This window comes from Eremomyces bilateralis, assembly GCF_010015585.1.
Source record: "Eremomyces bilateralis CBS 781.70 unplaced genomic scaffold P152scaffold_8, whole genome shotgun sequence".
NCBI lineage: Eukaryota > Fungi > Ascomycota > Dothideomycetes > Eremomycetales > Eremomycetaceae > Eremomyces > Eremomyces bilateralis.
The window spans coordinates 87,721-112,625 of NW_022985074.1; the positions used below are offsets into that span (position 1 = coordinate 87,721).

A 24,905-nucleotide genomic window follows, 5' to 3' on the forward strand; every position below is an offset into this window, starting at 1 on the left:
CTAACACAGCGGCGCCGATTTACATCGAGCTACGTCCAGATTGTCTGTCTTTGTAACTATCGTAGAATCTGATAATAACCGAAGGATGAACAGCGAGCAGTGCAATCTATTTGTTAGGTGACTGGATGCATATAAGCAGGATATCAAGAGGATAAATTGTGCAACCGAAAAGACCCTTGAGCAGCCCTTCACCCCTTGCCGGCAGCTTGTGTCCTTACAATAACTAGCCAGATTGTTTGCGCAGATAAATTCAGTGGCAAAACCTTTGCTGAGCTACCTTCTGCGCTCGAGCTAGCCTCTCCACCTGAGGCTGAGGCAGCAGGCTCGTCCGACTCTTTCTTCACGTCTGTAGGAATTTCAGCGGGAAATACGGGCATTATCCGTGGCTCTTCGTCGAGTCGTTCGCCTTGGATGTCAACATCTTCGAGAATATCCCTTAGTGCTCTCAGCTGGATACCACCGCTGGCAGACTGCGAGTTAACCGTGTTAAGCACCTGTGCAACTGACACCCCAACCAGGTTACAAAGCTCTTCAGTAGTCATCAAAGATAATTGCAGCCCTCTGGAATATAGCCAGTCTTTATTTGCCGCCGCCGCGTACGCCTCCGCTCGGCCTCGGGGTGTTTGCGGGTTCGCTGCTGTGGTAATCGCGTTACCAGGAAGCGATAGAACCGAGCCAACTAGACGAGTAGCAGTGCCCACAGTCAATCTAACTGCTCCACCAATGGCACCTCCAACGACGCTGAGGATATTTCCCTTTTTCGCATGCTTGCCAAGGTCCTTGACTATTGGTTTGGCGTGATTTACGGTATCTTTGCAGAACTGCTGAGGCACCTTTCCGAGCCCAGCAGCGATATCACCAGCATGGCTGATGGCTCGCTTCCCGACACGCGCAGTCAAGAATGCGGATATTGTATCCACAAAAGAGTACCAAGTCATCGCTGGGATGCCATGCCTTAACAGCGACGGAGGATAAGCTGCGAGAAACGGTGATGCCGGATCGGGATATCTCTGGGGTATCGCAATTGGTCTGCGACCGGTGGGAGGAGGTGTATTACCAAGAGGTAGATTTGTAGATGGGAAGGTGAACGGAGAAGAGACTGTCGGTCCTAGTGGTGCTGTCGATGGCCCATCATTTGATATATTTGCGCTTGGGGATGGACTTTCCACGGTTTCCTGGTATGTTGGTAGCTGAGAGTCGTGTTCCTCTTTTCCGCGTGCGACATGCTTGACACCATTGCCGTCATGGCTCATTCCGCCCATGCTGGCATATAATAGTGGCCGTGAAGATGAGGTGAAGACTCTAGAACTGTTTACTGTAGATAAAAAGCCGTTCGTGAGGTTGGATTAGTTGCCCGCTGTCAAAGTATAAGTTCTCCACGCTTTACATACTGCAGCGATGGCCTGTAAAGGTTGTGAGGAGCCATGAGTATACGTAGTAAGCTTCGTCATTCCCGACTACGGAGGCGCAGCAGATCTGCTAAGCCCCACGCTAATCCTCTCTCTTCTAATTACATGTACTATCCGTGCCCATATCTGTCGCCCCACACCGTCCTACGTACGTAACTAGTATATGAAAACGGATAAACAGAATTACCCGACATGCCAGCGCTAAACTATACATGAATTTGGTAGCACACAGTCTACGGAGTAAATGTGTGTGCTACCGAAATTGCCTCGCCGTTTTCTGCGGACTTTCCGCCTAGGCGAAACGCCTTTGTTTCGTTATCGGCAGTGCCCAAAACTCTCTGCTACGGTGCCAAGACCCTGCGGGGGCTCACCACGCCGGATCCTTGCTCTAACTACCGTAATTAGTCCAAACTGGGAGGGATCCGATTTTGGATTCCATCTCCCAAGTTTTGGTATTTCGACCTTCGCAACTGCTATGCCTCCATGCTAATTTCGAAAGCATGATGGTGTTAAACGCTATATAAGATCTTAGCGCGACTATGTTATGGTCCCGGGCCTGTGGCCTGGGCCTTTGAGTATGGCTGACGCCACAGGGATGTGGCTAGTGGATGGCATGGAGGATTATCAAGGAGATAGTCATATAGAAGCTATGTTAGGACGGAGCTGTGTTAAGGAGCTGTGTTGAGCTGTGTTAGGATAGCAGAGAGAAGAGTTTATACCTCGCGCACAAAGGCGCTGGGAGATTTCTTCCTTCTCTCTCTTCAGTTTAGATTAATGGAACTTGGTAATCGCAGACCTTGCGCATCCAAACCGTGTCAGGCTGTCAGCTACGCCTAGTTGAGAGATTATTTTCCACCATTGCTAGCCGGGGGGAAAATCTCACAGGGGGGGAAATCTCAAATACGGGGGGGAAATCTCACCAGCTTTGCACGTTGCAAAGGTTGTGTTCACCCCAAGGCCTACTTATCATCCCCTCACACAGCGGCTTGTATTTTAGATCTTCTTTCCTCCTTTGTAGATTGATTCTCGTATATCACGAATCACAGAGTTTGACCTCATCCTTTCGTGCCCTGATACTCTTATACGATAATATAGTTAATTGTTTATGTATTGTACATATAAGAGTCTTGGGCTGTACGCCCAGACTATTGGTTACGAACTATCGGCTTTAGAGGCCTCCAACCAAAGTATTCGGGAAGGTGCAGAGGATGGCAAACGTGCATTTAGAACTTCGGGAGGAGAGGCCTTTTTCTCTTCTTCTTCTTTTCTCCAGTAATTCGATAACGTCCCTACCATTCATAATCCTCATTTATTGTGAACCCTCACAGTACAGAGTATAATCATAGATTAGAAGAGACCCACTGTGGCTTCTTCTTTGCTGCAAATGCTGCCAGACCAATTCTAGCATTCTCGCCCCTCATCAGCTTCTCCGCCCACCGATCGCCAGTAAGCTGCGTGGCTCTCTCCACGCTGGCCGTCTCCCAAGCCTCACGGAGTCCCTGCCGGGTGACAAACGTCGCATCCGGAGAGATATCAGCTATATGTCTCGCCAATTTCAGTGCTTCCTCCACGACAGACTCGGGCGTCTGCGCAATCACGTTGACCAAGTGAAACCCCTTTGCCTCCTGTGCTGACAGCCTGCGTCCCGTAAGCCCGATCTCAGAGCCGATTTGCAGACCACAGTTGCGTACCACTCGCGCGAGTCCTCCAGCTCCGGCATATAGGCCGACAGTTGACTCGGGCAGACCAAACGATGCCTTTGGGGATGCGACGACAAGATCGCAGTTTAAGCAGATCTCGAACCCCCCTCCAAGCGCAAAGCCATTGATAGCAGCGATGACCGGCTTTTTCCCAAGCCGTCTGCTCAGAGCTGCAAAGCCTCCTGGTGGGTGCGAGGATCGAGAGACGTTGGTGGATTCTGCTCGCTTCTTGTTCTGCTCGATGAGGTCTTGGCCGGCGCAGAAGGCCTTCGTCCCGGATCCGGTGATAATGGCGACGCGTAGGTTGGGCTCGTTGTCGAACCACTGGAAGAGGTCGTGCGCTTCCCAGTGTCCGGCTATCGGGATCGAGTTCATGGCTTGGGCCCTATCGATGGTGACGAGAAGGACATAAGGACTCGGGTACAAAAGCAAGAATGTCGTGGTTTGAGGAGGAAGCGTAGTAAAGTTCTTGGCTCCACAGTCTTCCGCCATTGTAGAAACGGTGCGATGTGTGATCTGTTGTGGTTTACAGTTTGTTACTGTTGTTGAGGGTGGCTCTTTGTATTAAAGAGGCCTTAAAAACTGGGCAATGCATATATAAATTTGAGGATAAATATGTGACAGGTTTGGGCCCATGAAAATATGCGCCTACATAAAGCGCAGTCGATAATAAATGGCTTGGTAGACCACATCTTGTAAATGCCGCAGAAATGTTGCAGAAGTAATAAGATCTGTCTGTCACGTATTGATGACATTGAGCCTCTTTTCAACTAGTTAGATGGTCTTTGGAAAACCGATAGCACAGGCGGTAGGGTGCCTAGCCAACGGGCGGGTACTAGGCGCGGTAAATCGAATATCCGGCGCCCTTGGTTCGAATTAGGCTCTGTGAGACCTAGTTAAATTAAATGCCTAGTTAGTTGATAGGCAGTCTAGTGCCCGTGGTAGGGCTCTCGAAACCGCTTATATAATCAAGCCACTCTCTCGGCGAGCAAGAACTTTTGAAATGGAGTGTGCCAAAACTTTATTGACGCACCTCCGTACTCTATCTACAAGCTCACATCATGTCCCAATTACTAGCTTTATTCCTTGATGCTAGACTAGCTGAAAATAAGCTTTCCTGCGTAAAGTGCCCGGATTCAGCTACTCTCAATTTTTCTTTGCTGGTCTATCGAGATCCTCTTCACTTAACCAAACGGTTGTATATTTTATTGGTATACCTGTGATAGAGAAATTAAAAGATGCTTAGGAATTTCAACAAGCTGCGAGCAAAGGGCACACTTACCCATATCAAAAGGAAAAACGCAGGACCACAATGTATATCTCCTCAAAAGTAGTGTGACAGAGAAAACGTAATCTGCCAGCGAGTCGCCCAAACCACTGAGTCGCTCATCTCAACCATGGCCTACTATTATAACTAGAATATCTCGATACCCACGGAAGCTTTTTATTAGTTAGAAAGTAGGCTAGGATCAATGATTTCTGGTATAGCTATTTGAGGCATTAAATAGGTCTTAACTCGATGTTGTAAGATTATGAAGATGTGCAAGAGTTAAGATGTGTCGCAAGGTGCCCTGTTGATTCCAATGCCACGCAGCATTCCATTCGCAGCCCATTACCCCTGAGCTAAGCCTAATCAGGACTCCTCAGTCTTGATTTATGTCCCAGTTATCTTCAACTGTTTTGCTAGTTAGCTAGATCTCTTTTGGGAGAGAATGGGAATAATAGTCAATACCAATTTGCGTTGTGACTCTGGAGTAACTGAGCTTAAGCTGCGAACGTGCTTAATCATCACCCACGCGTAATGCGACAAGATGTCTCTAGTATTTCGATAGGACTATTTTCTAAAGTTTACAATTGTCACGGCTGCACTTTTCGTTGCTTTCTAGCCTTGATGGATGGATCCCTTGGCCTGGCGAGAGGTGAAGTATGTTGTGTAACCGTTGATAGCAAATACAAGCATTAGGTTCTTAGATATTACATTTGGATTATCTCATTACGACCTTTATAAGAACATGCTCATAACTCGCCGATCACAGCTTCGACTTATTGCCACTATCTAGCGTCTGCGCACCCTCTGCAAGCAACTCCGCGGCTTCCTCAACCATCTCATCCACAATCGTCTTTGCCCTCTTCCTTTCCTTCACCTCCGCCGCCACCTTCCCCATAATCATTGGAAACGCATTTTCAGTGAGCTCGGCATCATCAGGAAACTTGTCAAAGTCGTTCTGAAGAGGTATAATACCCTTCGCTTGCAGCGCCTGCATTTCATCCTGCCGCTTGCTAATCCACCGCTCGATGTACGGCGTCGACCGGACGTGCATCGGGCGCCCGGAGAAGATGGTTGTCCGCACAATTTGCCCATGGTCGGCGGAGCGCACGGCCTCTTGGTGCTCTGCGCCCGATCCGGACTCCTCACAGAGGATGAACCGCGTGCCGACCCAGATGGCCTGGGCGCCGAGCATCATCGCGCCTGCGAGGGAATGGCCATTGTGCATGCCGCCGCCGCCGACGAGCTGGATCTCCTTGTCGGTGAACTTGCTGATCTGGCCTTTGATGATCTTCTTCACAGCGGGGATGAGGATGACTGTTGGAACATCGCCTGTGTGGCCCCCTGCCTCACCGCCGGCGGCACAGAGGAGGTCGGCACCGAGATCGATGGCCCGCTGCGCGTGCTTGGGATGGCCTATCATGTTCATGTATAAGACGCCTCCGGCATGGAGGCGGTCGACGACTGCTTGAGAAGGTATACCGACAGCGCAGACGAAGAGTTTTGCTCCACCTTCAACGATGACGTCTATTAAGTCCATGATCCTGCCTTTGTTATAGTCATAGCTATTGAGAGCAAGGTTAGCTTGTTTTCTGAAAGTGGTTCCCGTAGGAGACCTGCGACCTACTTTGTTGCTCTTGCGCCGTTGCCGACCTTTGGAATCAGCAGATCCACCCCAAACGGCGCATTCTTGTCGACAAGATATGACTTCAGTTCTGCGATTGACTCTCGCAGGAGCTGGGGCGTGTACATCCCACCGCCGATAACACCGAGCCCTCCGGCATTTGTGACTGCGGCGGCAAGCTTGGGTGAAGCGGTCTTGTTCATTCCGGCGAGCAGGACAGGATGCTTAATACCTAGAAGGTCTGTCGCTCCGGTGCGGATCTTCTCTGCGTCGGTACGTGAGCTGCATAGTCCATTGAAGGTATGAGGAGAGGAGAAGAGTTACGTGGCGATGCCATTTTGTGTGGAGGCAAGATTGGTGTATGTTCAAGACTCGGTTTTTGGGTTGTTGTTTCAGAAAATAGAATGAGGCCTCAATTGCAACTTATTTGCCCCTGGCATCTTGGATATTTCATCGATTATCTTCTCTTCTACTTGACGCCTCGGCGAAAACATAGGTTTTGGACTTTGGACTCTAGCTCAGGGATTTTGTCGAGTATATCCCTGGTATGGACCCTTCTTGCATGTTATGAAAGTAGTTACTGCCATCAGGTCTGTCAGAAAAAGATGACCTGACCGCTTTGGCTCCCTCATAAACATCCACGCATAACTTTTATAGTCCCCGACATATTAGATTAGAGGAGATACGTAGAGAAACCTACGCATTCTATTATTCACGTGGGTGACTGCTGTTCATGCAGAAATCTGGATATCCCAAGGGCTCTGATAGTCTCCCCTGTCGTACTCCGTAAAAGGCTTTGCGACCAGTAATGGGAACGAAGTGAGCACCCATCCCCATGCTATTTATGGATATCACAAAGCATTTCCCCTAGACTTACCCTCTTCAAGAAAACAAGCGGATGCGCGGTGTTGAGTACTGAGACGAGAAATAAACCCTAATATGTGATACTAACATGAAAGAATAAACTTTAAGCTCTTGTTTCTATCTTGACTTTGTAAAAACACGTCAATATGGAATTTGGTGTAGGCCAAAGTTACAAAGTTAAGGTTAGAGTGTATTTGTGCTGTCAGACATTTCCGACAGAACATATAAACGTAATATTGTTGCTTGCATACACATATGGTCGAAAACATATAGTTTCAAGCCTCCCCATGTTTCTCCCACAATAGCGGCAGAACACAATTGTACCCAGGAAAATAACTGCCTACAGTCGAGAAATGGCCGCCAAGCTCATCACAAACGATGTCCCATCAAAGCTATTCCTAAACAACGAGGTCAGGATCTTAAACCATACACATGGATACCTAACTGACCAAACTTCCAGTGGGTGGCCGGCTCCGGCCCCTCTCTCACAATCACCAACCCCAAAGACTCCAGCATCGTCACCTCTCTCCAGGAAGCCAGTCCGTCCGACCTAGACATAGCCGTCCAGTACGCCACCGAAGCGTTTGAGTCGGGTCCCTGGTCGACCTTCCCCGCCCTCAAGCGCGCGGAATGCATGAACAAACTCGCCGACCTGCTCGAGGCGCATGTGGAGGAGATCGCCTATTTGGAGAGCGTGGCCTCTGGGCGCCTGCTGTCCATGGTGAGGTATGAGATCCCGCTTGTTGCGCGGGTATTCAGGTGTAAGTCTGCGTGCACTCGCCTCCCTGCGGTGACGTGAGGTTGGAAATGTGCTGACAATACGTAGACTATGCGGGCTGGGCCGACAAAATAAAAGGCGACGCCTACCCCCCCGACGACGGACACTTCAAGTTCGTCTCCCACGTTCCCCTCGGCGTCTGTGCCGGCATAACCGCCTGGAACGCCTCGCTCCACTTCCTCGCCTGGAAATCCGCCCCAGCGCTCGCAACCGGTAACACCGTCATCATCAAGCCGTCTGAGAAATCCCCGCTCGGGTCCCTGGCCATCGGCTATTTGATCGCCGCCGCCGGATTCCCGCCCGGCGTTTTCCAGATCCTGCCGGGTGGTGGCGCGCTCGGGGCGGCGATAAGCGGACATATGCGGATTGCGAAGGTGAGCTTTACGGGGAGTACGGCAACGGGGGTGAAGATCCAGGAGGCAGCGGCAAGGAGCAATCTCAAGCGTGTCACTCTTGAGCTGGGAGGCAAAAGCCCGTCCATTGTCTTTGACGATGCTGACATTCCATCGGCAGTCCAGTGGGCGGTCAGAGGCATTACTATCAACTCGGGGCAGGTCTGTGCTGCTTCTTCGCGTTTGTATGTTCACGAAAGTATTATGGAGCCCTTTATGGGGGCCCTGAAAGATGCATTTGAAGGGATTGGAAATGCCCTTGGTGAGGATCCACAACAGCTCGCAACAACGTTTGGTCCGGTGATCGACGAGGAGCAGTTCAAGAAGATTTGGGAGTATATTGAAGCTGGTAAGAAGTCGAGTGCTCAGCTACTCACAGGAGGATCGAAGTATGACGGAAACGGAACATATATCGCGCCAACAATCTTTGTCAACCCACCCGAGGACTCGGTGATCTACAAGGAGGAGATCTTCGGCCCAGTTCTGTGCGCCAAATCTTTCAAGACGGAAGAGGAGGTGCTCAAGTGGGCGAATGACACGCAGTACGGACTTGCCGCTGCGATATTCACAAAAGAGCTTTCCAGGGCTTTGAGGGTGAGCTCGAAGCTTCAAGCTGGCACTGTTTCGGTCAATTGCGCTTTGTCAGTTGGTCCTCAGGTTCCGATGGGAGGAATGAAAATGAGCGGGAGTGGGCGCGAGCTTGGAGAATATGCTCTGAGGCATTACACTGAGCCGAAAACCACTTGGATCAGGTTAGAATAAGTGCAATAATTAAAGGTTAAGCAGTTCTGGTCACCGAAAAACACAGGCGCATGACCACGATTGTAGACTCTCACTGATTATCGAAGTATCGACATATTCATTTGTCCTACTTCCCGCTGAAGAGTTGCATGTATGTGTTTGATAGTAGGTCTATTCATGGCTGTGGTCCTTTACAAGCGTTTAAATCTGCTTTCACTTACCTCTAGAACTACGCTAGCATGCATATAACTGCTCAGAAACATATAATCCTCCACTCCTACATGACTAAATCTATCTAAATCGGTTTGTCGGTATTTACCAAGCAACTTCACATTTCAGGGAGTATCCTCGAAGAGTACATCGGATACAACGCCGTAACTGCGAATGTCAGTCACTAAACCGGTGAGCTGTCAAGGAGAAAACTCACCACCAGTGCAATCAAGCCAAGGGTACGCCATCTCAAACTCCTTACTCAGTTTCCAGCGGTCCAGATTGTCGAGCCCCCATCTCGATGACAATGGTTGCTTATCTGCGATAAGCCTGTTAAAGGGCGGTGAGCCCCTTACCGTAGTAGACGATGGCTGGTACCCAGGAAGCGTGGGGTCTGGCAGCTGCTGCATCGTGTGTTTGAGGCACTGGAAAATTTCCTCGGTGCCTGGCGCGCTTCCGCTACACATGAAGCCCTCAAATTCTGCGCTGAAATTGCTAGACTCTGAATTGGAAGAACTAAAAAGAGGGTCAGTGGAGGTAAATGCAGGGTAAGGAGGTATGCATACCCAGTTTCAAGTGATGACGCCACTTGAGAAAACACCCGAGTAATGAACGCATCATGGATGTTGATGGCCGCATGGAACTCTGGAAACTCAATAACCGTATGCAGAACGATATCATGACAGACACCAGACAGCTCGTATGTTCCCTGCTTATATATTAGTTGATCCCTTATCGAGGGCCAATTGACAAAACTGATAGCGAGCGGGTGATCCGGGCGCATAAACTGCAGCGGCGTCGGCTTGAACGGCTCGGAGATTGCAGTCCGATTACTCGCGTTCGCCGCGAGCCGCCACAAAAGTACCTTCTCCATGCTTTCATTCGCACCAACACCGTATAGGTAGTTGGTTAGCCCGCTCATTTTGGAGGTCAGGCTGATGCCGGCCTTGGCGATGATCGCCACAACGGGGTAGCTGATGCTGTTGTCTAGGGTCGCGATGGCTGCGCGCAGGGGCTCGTAGCACGAGGACGGCTGTTCGAGACCGCGAGCGACGCCGTGACCTTGCAGACCGAGCTCCTCCAATAGGTACCAAAGACAGGCTTCTTCGACCCTCCAGACGACCATTTCTGACTGGGACGACAACCAGCGTCTGGGAATTTCGGCTGGGACATGATCTGGGATTTGGGGAAAGAACTCGTAGGCCGATGAGAAGTCCATGTCAGCACCCCAATCGAGCAGATTCAGCATGGGATCGATAAAGCAGAGCTCCTTGTGGAATTCGCCTTTTGCGGGACCGGGCCCCTCGTCGCCCTCTACGACGTACCCAGACTCAAGCCTGACATTGTATGCAGGTCCACTTGTATGGAGCGCCTTTTGAGCTGGTAGACCAGAAGCATGGGAGCTGGAGGATCCCAGAGAGCCATGTGGCGTAGAATTGGTTTCAGGAGCCAATGACAGGGACATTCCGTCCAAGTCTCGATGTTTCTGGCGTTGGAGCTGCATAGCCATCTCTTCATCGTAAGCTGGGATCTGGTCCCTATCATCTCCGGAATCACTTCCAGCATCCCCTACACTCAGTGCCGGATTCAGCGGTGATCCTGGCGCGAAGCTTGCACTTAGACTAGAGATATTCTTCGCTTTCCGTTTCAACGAGATTTCTTGACTGGTTTTGCTGAATAACTTGTCGAATATCGCATCATCTAGAGCCAGGGGGTAAGAATCTTGCTGAAAGTCCTAAACTTCCCGAGCAACAGACATACCTGCAACGGCCGACAATGCCGCACTCAGCGAGAGTGTTTTCTTCCTCATCCTCAACAGCGCCTCCCGCAAATCTTTGTTTTCTTCGATCAACGCCAGCTGATTGCTCATCAGGGCGGCTCTGAGGCTGCTATGGTCCGCATCCTCACCCGTCGAGATCTTCATGATGCTCGCTAGCGTTTCCAGCTGCTTGGAGTGTGCAAGCTGCCGCTCACGGAGACACTGTTGCGATATCCGGTTCTGTTCTCTTTTTCGGTTGATCCGTTCCTGCTCATGGCGAGTCTTTCCATCAGTAGCGGTCTGCTTTTTTCTGGCGTTTCCTTGTCTTCCGACGCCTCGGTTGGAGGTCCGGACGCCAGTGGTATTCGAAACCATGCTGCTGTGAGGCTGGCGTATGATGGGGAGCTTGTCCACTTGTCGTCGACGGGAATCACCTGCTGAGGTTTGGTTTTCAAAGATATCAGAATATGGGTGAGGACAGGACGAGAGCAGGAACCCTTGGGAATACAACTAGGCCTCGGATGGGGTCGGGTTATCTTGGCGTGCGGTTGAGGTGGGTGGGGCTTTATAAACCTAGCACCCTAAGTCCCTAACCCCAACCCAACCCGCAGGCTCAGACAATAATAAGGTAAAACCCGCCGCGGGTGAGGTTCTTAGCAACCCCAACCGCAAACCCTGGGGTAATGGGGTTAAACCCCGCCCCATCCGAGGCCTAAGTGAGGGCGGGGTTGTGGGGTTGTGGAGACATTTGTGTAGACTTTGATACAAATATCCTGCGCTATTGTCATAGTGCCATTCCTTCGTGTTACCTGATTCGTGTTATGAGTGATGTATAAATAAATATAGCCGTTCATAACTAATGCATACCGTTCAACTCCGCATACATCTTGACTTCAAACACCTCAAACTTGTATATACACATATACGACATACTACCAGCAGGAGGGGGATACAAGGGAACCACGGGATTGATTGACGTTGATAAGATACCGAACATTTGCTCCTCAGCTTCACTCCTCTTCTTGCTTTCGCCATGCACAAACCATACAAACCTCCTACAGTAGCAGAACACTTATCCTCGTATCTCCATCATCATCATCATCATCATCATCATCATCATCGATCAAAGGTAGAGCGTGACACTGATAAATCTCAAAACTTGTACACCAAGCGGCCATTAACTTTGCCTTTCATCATGTCCTCAACCCCTTCGTTGATCTGGCTAATGTCGCGCAACTACACGTGTTAGAATTGAATTCTCAAGTTATTAGGCGGTACAACATACTTGGTACACTGGTTTGATACCTGCCGAAGCAGCCAAGGTGAGTGACTTGCTCAAATCGTCCTTCGTACCCTGGTTCGTAGCTTTGAAACGGTCAACGGTTGTGCACTTTGAAGAGTAAAGCCGTTGGCTATCTTACCAATGAGGGAGAGGTCGTTCAGGATCATGTTCAAAATGTTAACAGCTACAGGGCCGTTTGGCGCACCAATGGCAATAACCTTTCCATGTTTTGCCGTAATCTTGAAGGCCAGATCGTAGGCTGGAGCTGCGCCGCTGACCACGACTGTGCAGAGTGTCTTCTCGAACGTGGCTGCGTCACCGGTCATCGAGTTGAAGACCTCCTCAGCTCCCGAGTCTTTCGCCAGTTGCAGCTTGTCGTTCGCAATATCAACTGTTGGGCCGGTTAAACGTGACGGAATAGCTCTGGAGAAGGATACACATACAAGCGTGGACCCGGTAGCCCATGGCCTTGGCGTACATGATCGCAAGGTGACCTAGGGAAATATGAGCATGCATGTTCATTATATCAACGGCTAGACATCATTCACCAACACCCCCGCTTCCAACGATGTTGAGCAGCGTGCCTCCGGTCTGGAACTGGGAGACCTTCTTCAGGGCACCATATGCTGTTACACCAGCGCACAGAAGCGGTGCAGCACTAATGCGGAATTCAGTCTCTGGCTCTTTCTGCTCATGTTGAAGGATCCTCAAACCTCTCGTCCGGCAGCCCGTCTGGAATTTTGACCGTAGAAAGCGGATCCGCGACACAATATTCTGTAAAGCCACCCTGCATACCGTTAAAGCCGACAGCCGTTTTGCCAGAGCAGAATCGATGCTGCCCGCTCAGGCATTCGCTGCAGTCCACTATCACAGAGTTACAAAGTGTCATAGTTTGGGTAATGGAGGCCACGACGTACGGCAAGTATTGCTCGCTGGCATGAAACCGACTCTGTCCCCAACGGCAAACCCTCTTACGCCCTCTCCTAGCTCTGCGACCGTGCCGACAGCTAAATGAGACATACATCAGAAGTCTGTGACTCAAGATATGGCCGTCCCGCAGAGGGGTCGTGGCTTACGTTCGTGACCAGGGCAATACGGGAGGGCTCCGCCGACGTGTCCCTGGATACCGGAAATGTCGGACATGCAGAGCGAGCAGCAGCTGTTCTTGACCAAGATCTGGTTGGCACCTGGTTTGAGGATTGGCAGATCGTCTCTGATCACGAGAGGTTTGTTGTACTGGGAGATTGTCGTCAGTAAAGTGCAAGATGTTGCCGTGAGATAAACTCAAGGCGAGAGCAGATGCTACCTACCTCGACTACGGTTGCGCCCCTCATTGTAGTTTTGGTTGCCATTGTGTTGAGTTGGATCTTTGTGATAGAGAGAGTTTGGGGAAAATTTTGGGATATTTCGGATAATGAGATAGAGTCAAACAAAACCAACAAGACATGAATAGCTATCAAGGTTTCGGGCAGCTGAATATTCCCTCTAGATATTGTTTTTCTGCCTTGGCTTCCCTATTCTGAGCTAATCGGGGTTTGATGTCGTCTCACAATGATCTAGAGCACTTTGACCAGATTTTTAAGGAATTGTGGTAGTGCTGCTTATAATGAGAAGCGCGCTGTCAGACAATGCTCACTTGAATGTGCATTGGGCCATCGACTTATGTTCAAATGCTCGAGTTGTAACACCAAAAACTCTATCTCTGCGATTGCAGGGATATGGGATTCTCTAGCAAATCCAAAAGGGGTTACTGCTTGCTAGTCTTGCGCTAGCGCAATATGGCTCATGGGGCAATCTCTCACGCTTCCCGCAAGGCGGCATGTCATGCTTTCATGACAGAAATATGAATTTACTTACTTTACACTGTAACATGCATGAGGAATGGAGAATGCTACAGTTTTTGTGGGCGAATACATGGAATAGTAAAGCTGAAACAAAAGCCATGTTCATATGCGCAATGCACCGAGTATCGGGCACTGTGGCAGCTGCAAAATCAATCTCCCTTGCCCTTAAGGTCCCTTCTTTGCGTAGTTCGTCTTGTCACAAACATTTCTTTTCATTTAAGATTTTTATGTTTTCAAAATTATCTTCAGAAACCGACGTGTTGCTGACTTGCTCAGTTATTTATATCAGCCAGTTCATTAATAATGGCGCAACCCGCACTAATTCCTGTTATTGTTGGCGTGGGTGATATCAAAAACAAAAAGTTAACAGTTGAGGATGCGATCGAGCCGATGCAACTAATGCGCCTGGCAACCATACGTGCTCTTGAAGACACCGGTCTCTCATCCGAAGCTTCGAAACAGTTTCTGGCAAGTGTTGACAGTGTCAGTGTCGTTGCAACATGGACTTGGAACTATCCTGACCTGCCTGCCCTTCTCTCAGAGAAACTGGGAATAAGCCCTTCTCACAAGACTCTGAGTCCTCACGGCGGAAACTATCCAGTAAGTCTTATAGATGAAGCTGCGAGACGGGTTTCGTTGGGACAGAGCCAAGCCTGTATTGTAACCGGTGGAGAGGCCTTGGCTTCCGGTGAGTAGCTGGATGTGATTGACTTCTCATCTTAAGAAGCACATTCTAAACCTTTGGCGTTATAGTAAATGCATGTGCTGCCGCGAAGAAATCACCTCCGAGATGGACACCAAGCGATCCAAAAACGAAAAGTGTGTCTACATCTAAACTGCCAGACACCCAGCAGAGTAGGTCTCAAATGCTAAGCTTCAAAGAAATTTGTGTTCCTAATCTCGTATCATAGCTCCCGGCTCCGTCCACTCCATTGGGCTACCAATCCACATCTATCCATTATACGAAAACGGATTCCGAGCAAAGCGACGCCAAACACCCGAAGAGAATAATGCAGAGTCAGCAAACCTGTACGCAGAATTTGCCCAAGTTGCAGAGCAGAATCCCATGGCTTGGAACTATGGACAACCTGCCAAATCAGCAAAAGAGATTGGCACTGTCACCAAAAAGAACAGACTGATATGCTCCCCTTGTAAGGCTCAACTATGGCCCTCACAGGTGATTGCCGCTGACTCCAGTCTCAGATCCGCTACTTATGAACGCCTTCAACGCTGTCAACCTTGCTGGAGCATGCCTTTTGACCTCCACCAAATTCGCGACAGAGTTTGGTATTTCTGAGGACAAATGGATCTATCCGCTGGGCGGCGCAGGGGCAGAAGATAGTGAGAACTGTGTGTTGCGTTTACTTCATCCTTGTACACTCTGTGAGGCCAGGGCTAACCACATGGAATCAGTTTGGGAGCGTCTCAACTACTACTCTAGCCCCGCTCTCTCAAACGCACTGGATGCGGCATTAAGAGTTTGTAAACTATCAAAGGACGACATTGAAGTCTTTGACTTCTATTCATGCTTCCCCATAGTTCCTAAACTCGCATGCCATCATCTCAGTTTGCCTATTGCCAATTCTCCTAAGCCGGTAACCTTTCTGGGTGGACTAACATCGTTCGGTGGTGCTGGTAACAATTACTCTATGCACGTAAGTTACAATCAGCGGACAATCCCAAAGGCATTCCGCATGATATTGACCATACAGTGCAGTCTGTGATCGAAATGGCGCGCGAGTTGAGAAAGGGAGCGCGGCAGTACGGCCTCGTATTGGCAAATGGGGGGATACTCACGAAACACAATGTGCTCTGCCTTTCCCGCAAACCCCGCAAGGATGGCTCTCGTTATCCCGCAACGAACCCTCTAGCACAGTGGAAACTGGAAGCTGTCATTCCACCAATCGCAGAGCAGGCAGATGGAAAGGCAATACTTGAGGTACGTGATGAGAGTAGTCTGGATCAATACAATGATTCGAATTGACACGCTTCTAGACATATACCGTCGAGTTCACCAGGGAAGGGAAGCCGACTCGCGGTCATATTGTAGGATTATTGCAGGGTGGACGTCGCTTTGTGGCCCATCATGGGGACGAAGGTACCCTGCAGCAGCTTGCAAGTCAAACGAAAGAACAAGTTGGAAGGAATGGGTGGGTGAGGGCTGGAGGCAATGGAAAGAATTACTTTGTGTTTGAAGAAGCGGGACGGCTGTGATGAGTTTTCAATGAATACATATTTCATCCGCAAGACCAACTCGTGCTTTATTTGAAAGTTATATAACTACCGCTTTTTCCAGCATTTGCTTCAGTTACACAAATCAACGGTTTAAGAGACCATTGGGAAGTTTTGATCTTACCAGGTAAGAGCAAACGGAGAACTAACAAAAAGAATTGGCCACCAAAATTCCGCGGAGATACGGATGGTCGCGCAGCGTATTGCGTGTTGAGTTAGGTAGCTGGACCAATGCCTGTGTTAACTTATCGATTTCGACATTGAGGTGGAGATGATAACCACATTTTCAAACATAAGAGAGCCGTTCATCAGCTGTCGAATACTCCAACTTGTAATTTCTAACCTAATAAACCACCTCAAGGCTAATTCCACAATGACTTCGTCCGCTCTTGTTCTGAAGTAGTTAACTAACTTAGCAGTTAGCCGTCAGTTAGTTAAGTCCCAGTAAACTGGGACTTTACTTTTGGCCCATAATACAATCGTGGGTCCCTTGATATCAGCAATTCTGTTAGTTCCGGCATAGAAGAACGCTACTTCTTTTCGTCCGTGTCCCTGTCTTTGGCTGCCAGGCCCTCTCTCAGCTTGATGTCAACCTTCTCTGTCATGAGGTGGCCAACTTCGGCAGTTGAAAACGCCGCCAAACAACCAAGGATACCGAAAGTTATGGATACATAGTAAACCAGCTTGAACGCATTGATATACGCCATTTTCATGGCAATCAGTCCAGCGTCCACGACTGACTGTGGCAACGTCCGAAGAATTGCGGCGTTTTTCTCTACGATTGCTTCGATGGCTTCCGGCAATTCTGCTTGGGACAGACCGGCGCCAAGCAATGCCTTGGCAATGCCAGGTACAAGATTGTGTCCAATTTTGTTCTCGATGATGGAGGTGTAAATGGTGGTTGCTAAACATCCGCCAATAGAGCGTGCCGTGATGGCCATGGCAGTAGCGATGCCAATATACTCGTGCTTCTGACCCAGCTGAACCATGGTCGTAGAACATAGCGTTGCGCCTGTGAGGCCCATTCCCAACAAAACGGTAAGCACCGTGCAGCTGATATTTGTATTGATCCCTGTGTCCATGTTAGCTGAAGAAATTTTACCGCAAGTGAGCTTCAGAACGGGACTGAAAAATCCAAATGCAACTTACCAACATGGGCTTGAGCGCCGCAACAAGCCGTGAGGAGCATGGCATAAAGCGTGAATTGATACCTTGCAAATTTCCCCCATTTCCTGAATGCCCAACCGCAGATGGGCGAGGCCAGGACACCGCCGGCTCCAAGAGCTGTACAATACCAGCCGACCTGGATTTGGTCTTTTGCAAACAACTTCTCGACCATCATTGGCCAAAGCAGGATAGTAGAATAGTATAGCATGCCGGCCAAAGCGGTCGTGAGAAGGACCATTGTGCAACCTCTAATATTTCCCAGGACAACTGGCGGGAACAGTGCATATTCGAGGCTTGCGTGAGCTTCGTAAAAGCCGAGAGCGACAAGTGTCAAGAATCCAAGAACGATCATGCATATTGGCCCAGCCGATTTCCTAATTCTTGAGTGAGTTTATTTCTCTCGGACTCATAATATTCGGATAAAGCGTTACTCACCATGGGAATTCCGATCCCCCAAAGGTAATTCCGAGAAGGAACAGGGTAAGGCCGGCAGCAAAAAGGAATAAGCCAATCCAGTCAAGTTCCTTGAACTGCTGAAACTTCGTTTTCCTTTCAGGATTGTAAAACTGATTGATGGGATGGTAAAAGAGTACAATAAGTACCAAGCCGGCAATATCGAGCGCAAATGGAATCCAGTAACAGTATCTCCAGCTTGCATGAACGACGAGAGATTTGCCTGTGAGCGGCTAGGTAAGAATATTCCATGACATCTTTGGATGAGATATTACTTACCAATAACCGCAGCAAAGAGTGACGCTGGTGTCAGAGATACTTGGAAAAGACCCAAAGCAAAGGCTCGCTGGCTTCTTGGCACGACCTCGGCGAGGCACGACCATGCGAGCTGATGCATCGCTGCACCAAACCCGATGAAGATGCTGGCAACGATGATTGTGCTGACCTCGTGCGCGGTTGCAGCAACGGCGCAGCCTACCGCGCCAATGGTATTGCCAAGCAGGAGGAAGGTCTTTCGACCAAAGATGTCGCCGAGACGTCCGACAAGAGGCGAAAGTACGGCCGCTGAGATGATCTGGGCCGTTGCCATCCAGCTGTACGCCGTGGAGGGGCCTGAACTGGGGATGAGCGGAGGAAAAGGAGCTGCGGTGGCAAATAAGGCTTACCAATATCGTTGTTGATGTCTCCCAAAACGGCGGAAGCAAGTGAGATGACAAAAACATCGCTCAAGTATCCAAACTGAAAGCTCTGGGACATGTGTTAGAGGGTGAAAAGATTAAAAAAGATGTACTTACCATGCAAGCCAGGAACTTGCTAAGTGTGAACTTGAAATCCCCATCAGGATAATCTTCAACGACCTCCTCCTTGTCTTCTTCGAGGGAGGATGGAGACCAGTCGCTCTTGGGCTTCATTCCCATCTCTACATGATCCGTTTCCGCTTTATCGTTTGCAGCCATGATTACAAGACAAGATCAAGAGTATATTGCTTAAGAGTGAGAGACGGCGACCAAGTGTTCGTCGATAGTGCTTCTTTACCCCAGATTTGATGTACAGCTAGGTTAAGTACTCCATACGACTCCACACGTTTCGTTTGGCCAAGCGTCTCCTCCTATCGCTTACCCCTCATTTCCCCAGATTTTCATCCAGCAATTTGGGTGGATCGGGGTCGAGAGATGGGCTGTCAGGTAACAATGACGGAAATGATACTTTCGGTTTTGGACCTTTTCCGTTGACCCGCCACATGGACTAAAGTCTTGGAGTCCAGCCCTACTTGAAGCCACTAACAGCCCCTCTCCTCTCCACAAATCTGGGCATTATCTGGAGTCAAGAGCGCGAATACAGCGATCGAGTAGCATTACCTTCAGTGATGGAGACGAAAGTCTCACCGGTGACCGGTCTTTAGTGACATGCACAGACGATGACCCTTTCCACGTATCGCCTTACCGGTTAGAGTAGTGCGGAGGTATGACCATGTGGGGGATTCATAGTTTTGGGCTAGTTTAACTGTTTAATGTCCTTTTGCGTGCGGCTAGGCCGCGTGAACAGTAACATGATTAAGGGGATGAAGAGTGCAGCTCCTGATTTTCAAAAAACAGCCTCAGATCCAACATGCTATCCCTGACATGGCCCACTTAATTTATTCCATTTTAGCGCCGGATGGCGCTTAATGGCGCACACTTAGCGTACTAGTAAAGCCCAATCACGAGGCGAACTAAAAATTACTCAGCTTTACGGTCTTTACACCCAAACGCAGCTTCGATCCCAGGAGCATCGAAGCAATCAATAATCATGTCGTCTCAACGTATTGTCTAATGTCGTCTATACCGCTCCCATCCGCCCCAGTGGCCTCCTCTATCTCTGATGATACATCCGACGATGAGCTTGCCACCGAATTTATATCAAGAGCTCGATCCGACGCGACATCCGCTGCAGAAGTGGACCCAGACGTACCAGAGTCCCCATTACAGCCACCTCCAGGCTCTTCCGCTGGATATCTTAATTGCCCAATTGGGCGCCATGGAGAGGCCTCTTATATAGCTATTGATCCGGCTAGTAAGAGGCCTCTGGGTCAGACTGGAACTCCATTTCAGAAGATGGAGGGATACGTCTCTTATTACCATAATCCGGAGGCGCTGCTTGATCTCCCGATTAGGATTCCAGGCCCCATTGATCCTACAGACACCCAAAATGTTCTATGTGGAAATCCTAGCTGTATAGGCTGCGGCATTTCCCATAGTGATGGCCAGTACCTAGATCCATTGCTTCATAATCGCCGTCCATCATCCTTCAAATAGCTTATCGAGTGATGGGATCTCCCGCTGGTACTCTTCTCGCAGATATTCCATCAGCGCGTACCGACACGGTAAAATTAAAAATATCATGGAGTTGCACCGGAAATTTAAGCTTCCTTACCATCGCCTCCGAACTCGCATCCACGGTCGTCCTTTAAGGAAAACTCTACGAACTTTTGATATTACTGAAGATGATGAAGAGAGACGAATCCTTAAAGCCGTTGATATATACTGCAGCGGTGATTGCAAAAATATCACAGAGTTGCACCAACAAATTGAAGTTCCTTACCATCGCCTTCGAGGGCGCATCAACGGTCGTGCCTCCAATAAAACCCCACGAACTACGAACCGAGCCCTTGATAAAACACAGGAGGATGCACTTAAACTATGGATTAAGCAGCTTGATGAAGCTGGCCGACCACCAACCAGTGAAATGGTAACAAACTGTGCAAATGCCATCCTCTGTCGAAGCCATGATCCTGATCCTGAGACGCCCACACCCGCACCAACTGTCTCTAAGATGTGGACCTACCGCTTTCTCAAACGACTTCCTTCTGAATATGAGCGAGTTCAGCAGAAAACAAAGGATCCAAAGCGTATACAAGCAGAAGATCTTGGGATTGTGCAGAGCTTCTATGACCACTGGAAAGTCATTATTGAGAGCCATCGCATACGCCCATGAAATATATACAACATGGATGAGACAGGCTTTGCAATTGGTCAAGGAAAGGTTGAGAAGGTCATTACTGCCTTTCCAGAAAAAAATGCAGTCCTTGGAAGTGCCATGTCACGCAAACTGGTCACTGTCATTGAGTGTATTTCTGCTGAGGGTAAACCTACCAATCCCTTTCTTGTTCTACCAGGAAAGAACCATCTTGAAGATTGGTACAAGGATTGTGGGCTTCCAGATAACTGGATAATTCTGGTCTCTCCTAATGGGTACACCAGTGATGAAGGAGGCTTTGACTGGGTTCATCATTTTGAGATTAAGACGCGTCCAGCAACCTCCTGGGAATGGAGACTTCTCTTGCTTGACAACCATGGTTCACACCTGACATATGACTTTCTCAAGTTCTATGAAGATCACCGGACCATTCCCTTTTTCCTCCCTCCACATATGACACATTATCTTCAGCCTTTGGATGGAGTTCCTTACAGCCTTACCTGGGATACGAGCAAAAGCCTTCACACCACGCGTTTTACGAGCTGGCCGGTCAAAGCGAGGAGTATGGCCAATTAAACCTGATCTTGTGATTAAAGAGTTGGAGAAAATCTGTGCGGATGAGGGGCCTGAACTTCAGGATTTTAATGGCTCTGAAGCCGAGTCAGAAGAGCCCCAATCTACCTCTTCTTCACAACTTTCCTCACCAAAGTCGATTCGAAAACTCCGCCGCAGCATTGAGAAAGTGAAAAAGAACCTTAATGAGCTGGGTACCTTGCTTGAGGAGGCCTCTCCGTCGCTCAACAAGCGAATAAATAAGGTGTTCAGTGGCAGCCTTGTTCAAGCCGAGCTTGGCGCGCAGCGAGGAGATGATTTGGATCGCTACTTGGAGGCTAGCCACAAGCGCAAACGAAAAGATACTAGACGGCAGGTGAAAGCAGCAGGTCCTCTTTATGTTAAGGATGCAAATCGCGAGATTGAAGAGCGGAGGGCGAAGGAAATGAAGACTGAGTGGGCGCAACGTGAAAAGCGCCGTGCCCTTGATGCGAAGAAGACGCGTGAGGAGCAAGGAAACAGAGAAGCGGACAGAATTATTGGTGATATTGCTGCTCTGGCTACTGGACAGGAGGAAAATCCTCTTTATTTTGTAGATACTCAAGGCACGTTGCAGTAATTAATCATTTTGTTGCTTTGTATAGTCCATTTTGCGTCTTTGCGTGGTTTGCGTCTTTGCGTGGTTTGCCCACCCCGGGTAGGTGGGTGCGTAGGGCACGGGTAGTTAACTATCTACTTTTGTAGTTATGAGATTCTGGTGCTAATCGAATGTGACGGTATGATTACCCGGAATTGGGCTTAGTGCGACCGGGGGCACAGCCAAAGCGGCCATGCCAAGTGGTATGAAAAGCCTGTAGCGGATGCTGTAAATGGTCAATGTTTGAATAGGCTCCACATGTACATATACGGCGTCCCAATCTGATCTTCACACTAATTAGTGCGTCCACACAGTTTGCGGAGGCCTGGAGAAATATACGGGGAATCCATGGGATGCTGGCCTCGAGATGCATGGCTTGGCAACCACCACGCGTCGGTGCTTGTCATTAAAATCTGACAACGAAAAGGAAATATGACAATACCACACCAACTACTCGAATGGGGAATGAGCAGCACAGGTACAATAAGAAACTTTCGATTGTCATGGTTACCTGGTATTCACATGTAGTTCGCATAGTATGATGGTAAAACGCTGCTGATTGACTACGGGTGAAAGGAGATATAATAATACAGTGTTGTCAGTTTGAGAATATACCTTCGAAACCAACAACTCTTGAACAACTTCTTTGCAGTTTAGCCTACTCCACTTCACTTCTCCCCAACGACGCCAAGATGCCGCATCTTAACGGAAACGGAATAGCCAACGGCCATGGCATCGATCACCGCAACCTGCCCAGCATTTTCACACCACAGCGCAAATTGAGCGTGGTTTGCATTGGTGCTGGCGCCTCGGGGCTGCTGTTGGCATACAAGCTGCAACGACACTTTGATGACTTCGACCTTAAGGTTTTTGAGAAAAATCCAGAAATTTCGGGCACATGGTTTGAAAACAGTTATCCCGGGTAAGGTCACTTCACTCAGGCGCTGCATCTGCCTCCATGATGGGCGAGAAACCAAGTGGAAAGTCACGATGCTAACTGCAATATTTGCAGCTGCGCATGCGACGTCCCGTCCCATTGCTACACCTGGTCTTTCGAGCCCAAGACGGACTGGTCCGCCAACTACGCGGGTTCCAAGGAGATTTTCCAGTATTTTAAGGACTTCTCCACCAAGTACGGTCTGGAGCAGTACGTCAAGCTTGAGCATGAGGTTATCGGCGCGATCTGGGATGCGAAGGTGAGCAAGTGGCATGTGCAGACGAAAGACTTGCGGACGGGGCGTGTGAGCACTGACTCGGCGCATGTGCTGATCAATGCGGGTGGGATCCTGAATGCGTGGAGATACCCTCCAATTCCGGGTATTGAGACGTTCAAGGGGGAGCTGGTGCATTCCGCCGCTTGGCCGGAGGATCTTGATCTCAAGGGGAAAGTGGTCGGACTTATTGGGAATGGGTAAGCGGAGACGGCGGCAAACAATATCATGAATGCATATGAGACTGACCGTTGTGTAGATCGTCCGGTATCCAAATTCTGCCTGCAATCAAGGGCGAGGTCAAGGAGCTCAAGACCTTCATCCGCGAGGCCACGTGGGTTGCTCCGCCCGTGGGAGAGGGGTTCAAAGCCTTCTCGCCCGAGGAACAGCAAAGGTTCGCCGAGGATCCAGAGTACCATCTCGCGGAGCGCCGGAAAATCGAGGCGCGCATGAACAGCAGCTTCGCGATCTTCCACTCTGAGTCTCAGCCTCAGAAGGACACGCGCCAGTATATGAAGGGCCTGATGGAGGAGAGACTGCAAGATGAGAAGCTCTCCAAGCTACTAATTCCGGAATGGTCGGTCGGCTGTCGACGATTGACGCCGGGCACGAATTATCTCGAGTCGCTGAGCGATGATAATGTCAAGGTCGTCTATGGAGAGATCACACAGATCACGGAGACGGGAGTGATTTGTGATGATGGTGCTGGAGAGCACTCAGTCGAGGTGCTGATTTGTGCGACTGGCTTTGACACTACGTTCAAGCCCCGCTTCCCCTTGATCGGATCGACTGGAGAACAGTTGAGCACGCTTTGGAAGGGTAAAGCGTCTCGAGTGACCATTCATACTTGCTCACAGGCTAACGCTGGATGGCAGACGACCCGAAAGCATATTTTGGTATTGCAGCTGACAAGTTCCCGAATTATTTCTGTAAGCATCGAATGGGTCGCCTCCAAATGATGAAAGCTACTGACGCAAATGTAGTTACACTTGGCCCCAACTGCCCAATTGGAAATGGACCAGTGCTCATCTCCATCGAGGCCGAAATCGAGTATATCATCCAGATGCTCTCAAAGTTCCAAAAGGAGAACCTTGACTCGTTTGAGGTCAAGACGGAATCAGTGGATCAGTTCAACGAGTGGAAAGACGAGTTCATGAAAGACACTAGTAAGCAATAGGCCCATAACCTTGCGGCGCATCCATTATAGCTGACGTTCATGCTTCTTAGTCTGGACCGAGGAATGCCGCTCGTGGTACAAAGCAGGCAACAGCCTCGGAAAAGTTCTGGCCCTCTGGCCAGGCAGCACCCTGCATTACTTGGAAACGATCAAGAGCCCACGCTGGGAGGACTGGACCTACAAGTATCCAGCCGGCAAAAACAAATACATATACCTGGGTAATGGCCACAGCGCAGCCGAAGTTCAGCAGAGCGACCTCAGCTTCTACATCAGAAACAAGGACGACTCGCCGGTTGATCCGGTGTTGAAGAAGCCGGCGGTAAAGGCCAAGATTGAGGCGGTGCAGGGCGCAATTCCAGGAGTGGTCACGTCTGAAGCCTCGGGGCACTTTGGGGGAGTGGAGGCTCGCTTCCCTATAGGAGTATCTAGCAAAGTCGCAAGTTGATTGAGGAGCTCGCGGAAGCCATCGCGTATCATATTCAGCGTTTCCTACTGCAATTCAAGCCCTTTGTATTGATTGCGGCTCAGACCTTTTAAGATGTTCAATATTCCGCGCGGCTAGTCCTGGCTCGGCAGATGAGGAGTTGACTGTAACGGTGGAGAATTGCTAAGAATCCGAGGTGGTGGTGGTGGTGGCGGAGGCGGGTGTGG

At 49.5% G+C, this 24,905-nt stretch overlaps 9 protein-coding genes across 9 annotated transcripts; 3 read left to right on the top strand and 6 right to left on the bottom strand.

Annotated features, from left to right (window-relative positions):
• Positions 1–488: 488 nt before the first annotated feature.
• Positions 489–1,106, bottom strand: P152DRAFT_385417 (uncharacterized protein; the record flags this gene model as incomplete). The annotated part of the gene is made up of 1 exon (XM_033675819.1): positions 489–1,106. A coding segment is annotated over one exon (618 nt), but the record flags the coding sequence as incomplete, so codon positions are not given.
• Positions 1,107–2,452: 1,346 nt separating this feature from the next.
• On the bottom strand, positions 2,453–3,832 carry P152DRAFT_457961 (enoyl-CoA hydratase-like protein). Its single transcript, XM_033679347.1, has one exon. It carries the CDS (start codon positions 3,599–3,601, stop codon positions 2,750–2,752), a length of 852 nt encoding a protein of 283 aa, XP_033534393.1. The 5' UTR covers positions 3,602–3,832; the 3' UTR covers positions 2,453–2,749.
• A 1,254-nt stretch (positions 3,833–5,086) lies between these two features.
• P152DRAFT_481670 (2-nitropropane dioxygenase) lies at positions 5,087–6,434 on the bottom strand. Its single transcript, XM_033681834.1, has 3 exons — positions 6,325–6,434; positions 6,004–6,265; positions 5,087–5,941 (listed from the first exon to the last, which is right to left on the bottom strand). The coding sequence occupies exons 1-3, from the start codon at positions 6,335–6,337 to the stop codon at positions 5,140–5,142; spliced, it is 1,077 nt and encodes a 358-aa protein (XP_033534394.1). The 5' UTR covers positions 6,338–6,434; the 3' UTR covers positions 5,087–5,139.
• Positions 6,435–7,143: 709 nt separating this feature from the next.
• On the top strand, positions 7,144–8,798 carry P152DRAFT_434905 (aldehyde dehydrogenase; the record flags this gene model as incomplete). The annotated part of the gene is made up of 3 exons (XM_033677503.1): positions 7,144–7,274; positions 7,325–7,625; positions 7,691–8,798. Exons 1-3 carry the CDS (start codon positions 7,218–7,220, stop codon positions 8,794–8,796), a joined length of 1,464 nt encoding a protein of 487 aa, XP_033534395.1. The 5' UTR covers positions 7,144–7,217.
• Positions 8,799–8,825: 27 nt separating this feature from the next.
• P152DRAFT_481672 (uncharacterized protein) lies at positions 8,826–11,301 on the bottom strand. The gene is made up of 4 exons (XM_033681835.1): positions 10,747–11,301; positions 9,552–10,686; positions 9,203–9,501; positions 8,826–9,153 (listed from the first exon to the last, which is right to left on the bottom strand). The coding sequence occupies exons 1-4, from the start codon at positions 11,117–11,119 to the stop codon at positions 9,104–9,106; spliced, it is 1,857 nt and encodes a 618-aa protein (XP_033534396.1). The 5' UTR covers positions 11,120–11,301; the 3' UTR covers positions 8,826–9,103.
• Positions 11,302–11,651: 350 nt separating this feature from the next.
• Positions 11,652–13,638, bottom strand: P152DRAFT_434910 (alcohol dehydrogenase). The gene is made up of 9 exons (XM_033677504.1): positions 13,337–13,638; positions 13,103–13,262; positions 12,944–13,033; positions 12,740–12,890; positions 12,575–12,684; positions 12,470–12,520; positions 12,166–12,417; positions 12,030–12,109; positions 11,652–11,980 (listed from the first exon to the last, which is right to left on the bottom strand). Exons 1-9 carry the CDS (start codon positions 13,376–13,378, stop codon positions 11,897–11,899), a joined length of 1,020 nt encoding a protein of 339 aa, XP_033534397.1. The 5' UTR covers positions 13,379–13,638; the 3' UTR covers positions 11,652–11,896.
• A 535-nt stretch (positions 13,639–14,173) lies between these two features.
• Positions 14,174–16,182, top strand: P152DRAFT_434911 (uncharacterized protein; the record flags this gene model as incomplete). The annotated part of the gene is made up of 7 exons (XM_033677505.1): positions 14,174–14,558; positions 14,624–14,725; positions 14,782–15,021; positions 15,074–15,220; positions 15,284–15,525; positions 15,588–15,809; positions 15,866–16,182. 7 exons carry the CDS (start codon positions 14,174–14,176, stop codon positions 16,082–16,084), a joined length of 1,557 nt encoding a protein of 518 aa, XP_033534398.1. The 3' UTR covers positions 16,085–16,182.
• A 185-nt stretch (positions 16,183–16,367) lies between these two features.
• Positions 16,368–18,580, bottom strand: P152DRAFT_415832 (trichothecene efflux pump). Its single transcript, XM_033677057.1, has 5 exons — positions 18,388–18,580; positions 18,002–18,334; positions 17,705–17,945; positions 17,252–17,643; positions 16,368–17,174 (listed from the first exon to the last, which is right to left on the bottom strand). The coding sequence occupies exons 1-5, from the start codon at positions 18,476–18,478 to the stop codon at positions 16,633–16,635; spliced, it is 1,599 nt and encodes a 532-aa protein (XP_033534399.1). The 5' UTR covers positions 18,479–18,580; the 3' UTR covers positions 16,368–16,632.
• A 3,755-nt stretch (positions 18,581–22,335) lies between these two features.
• On the top strand, positions 22,336–24,872 carry P152DRAFT_481677 (flavin-binding monooxygenase). The gene is made up of 6 exons (XM_033681836.1): positions 22,336–22,788; positions 22,879–23,277; positions 23,337–23,896; positions 23,953–24,006; positions 24,061–24,243; positions 24,305–24,872. The coding sequence occupies exons 1-6, from the start codon at positions 22,559–22,561 to the stop codon at positions 24,697–24,699; spliced, it is 1,821 nt and encodes a 606-aa protein (XP_033534400.1). The 5' UTR covers positions 22,336–22,558; the 3' UTR covers positions 24,700–24,872.
• Positions 24,873–24,905: the final 33 nt, after the last annotated feature.

Excerpts from the sequence above, each read along its gene's own strand:
- P152DRAFT_457961 (XM_033679347.1), bottom strand. The coding sequence starts at position 3,601 with ATGGCGGAAGACTGTGGAGCCAAGAACTTTACTACGCTTCCTCCTCAA.
- P152DRAFT_481670 (XM_033681834.1), bottom strand. Across the intron at positions 5,942-6,003 it reads AACGGCGCAAGAGCAACAAA|CTATGACTATAACAAAGGCA; the intron begins GTAGGTCGCAGG and ends TGCTCTCAATAG.
- P152DRAFT_481672 (XM_033681835.1), bottom strand. The coding sequence starts at position 11,119 with ATGGTTTCGAATACCACTGGCGTCCGGACCTCCAACCGAGGCGTCGGA. Across the intron at positions 9,502-9,551 it reads GCGTCATCACTTGAAACTGG|TTCTTCCAATTCAGAGTCTA; the intron begins GTATGCATACCT and ends CCCTCTTTTTAG. Across the intron at positions 9,154-9,202 it reads TTGGCTTGATTGCACTGGTG|TTACGGCGTTGTATCCGATG; the intron begins GTGAGTTTTCTC and ends TGACATTCGCAG.
- P152DRAFT_434910 (XM_033677504.1), bottom strand. The coding sequence starts at position 13,378 with ATGGCAACCAAAACTACAATGAGGGGCGCAACCGTAGTCGAG. Across the intron at positions 13,034-13,102 it reads GTATTGCCCTGGTCACGAAC|CTGTCGGCACGGTCGCAGAG; the intron begins GTAAGCCACGAC and ends TGTCTCATTTAG. Across the intron at positions 12,891-12,943 it reads GCCAGCGAGCAATACTTGCC|TGGACTGCAGCGAATGCCTG; the intron begins GTACGTCGTGGC and ends ACTCTGTGATAG.
- P152DRAFT_415832 (XM_033677057.1), bottom strand. The coding sequence starts at position 18,478 with ATGTCCCAGAGCTTTCAGTTTGGATACTTGAGCGATGTTTTTGTCATC. Across the intron at positions 17,644-17,704 it reads GGGGGATCGGAATTCCCATG|GAAATCGGCTGGGCCAATAT; the intron begins GTGAGTAACGCT and ends CTCAAGAATTAG. Across the intron at positions 17,175-17,251 it reads CGGCGCTCAAGCCCATGTTG|GGATCAATACAAATATCAGC; the intron begins GTAAGTTGCATT and ends ACATGGACACAG.
- P152DRAFT_481677 (XM_033681836.1), top strand. The coding sequence starts at position 22,559 with ATGCCGCATCTTAACGGAAACGGAATAGCCAACGGCCATGGCATCGAT. Across the intron at positions 22,789-22,878 it reads TTTGAAAACAGTTATCCCGG|CTGCGCATGCGACGTCCCGT; the intron begins GTAAGGTCACTT and ends CAATATTTGCAG. Across the intron at positions 24,244-24,304 it reads CGAGTTCATGAAAGACACTA|TCTGGACCGAGGAATGCCGC; the intron begins GTAAGCAATAGG and ends CATGCTTCTTAG.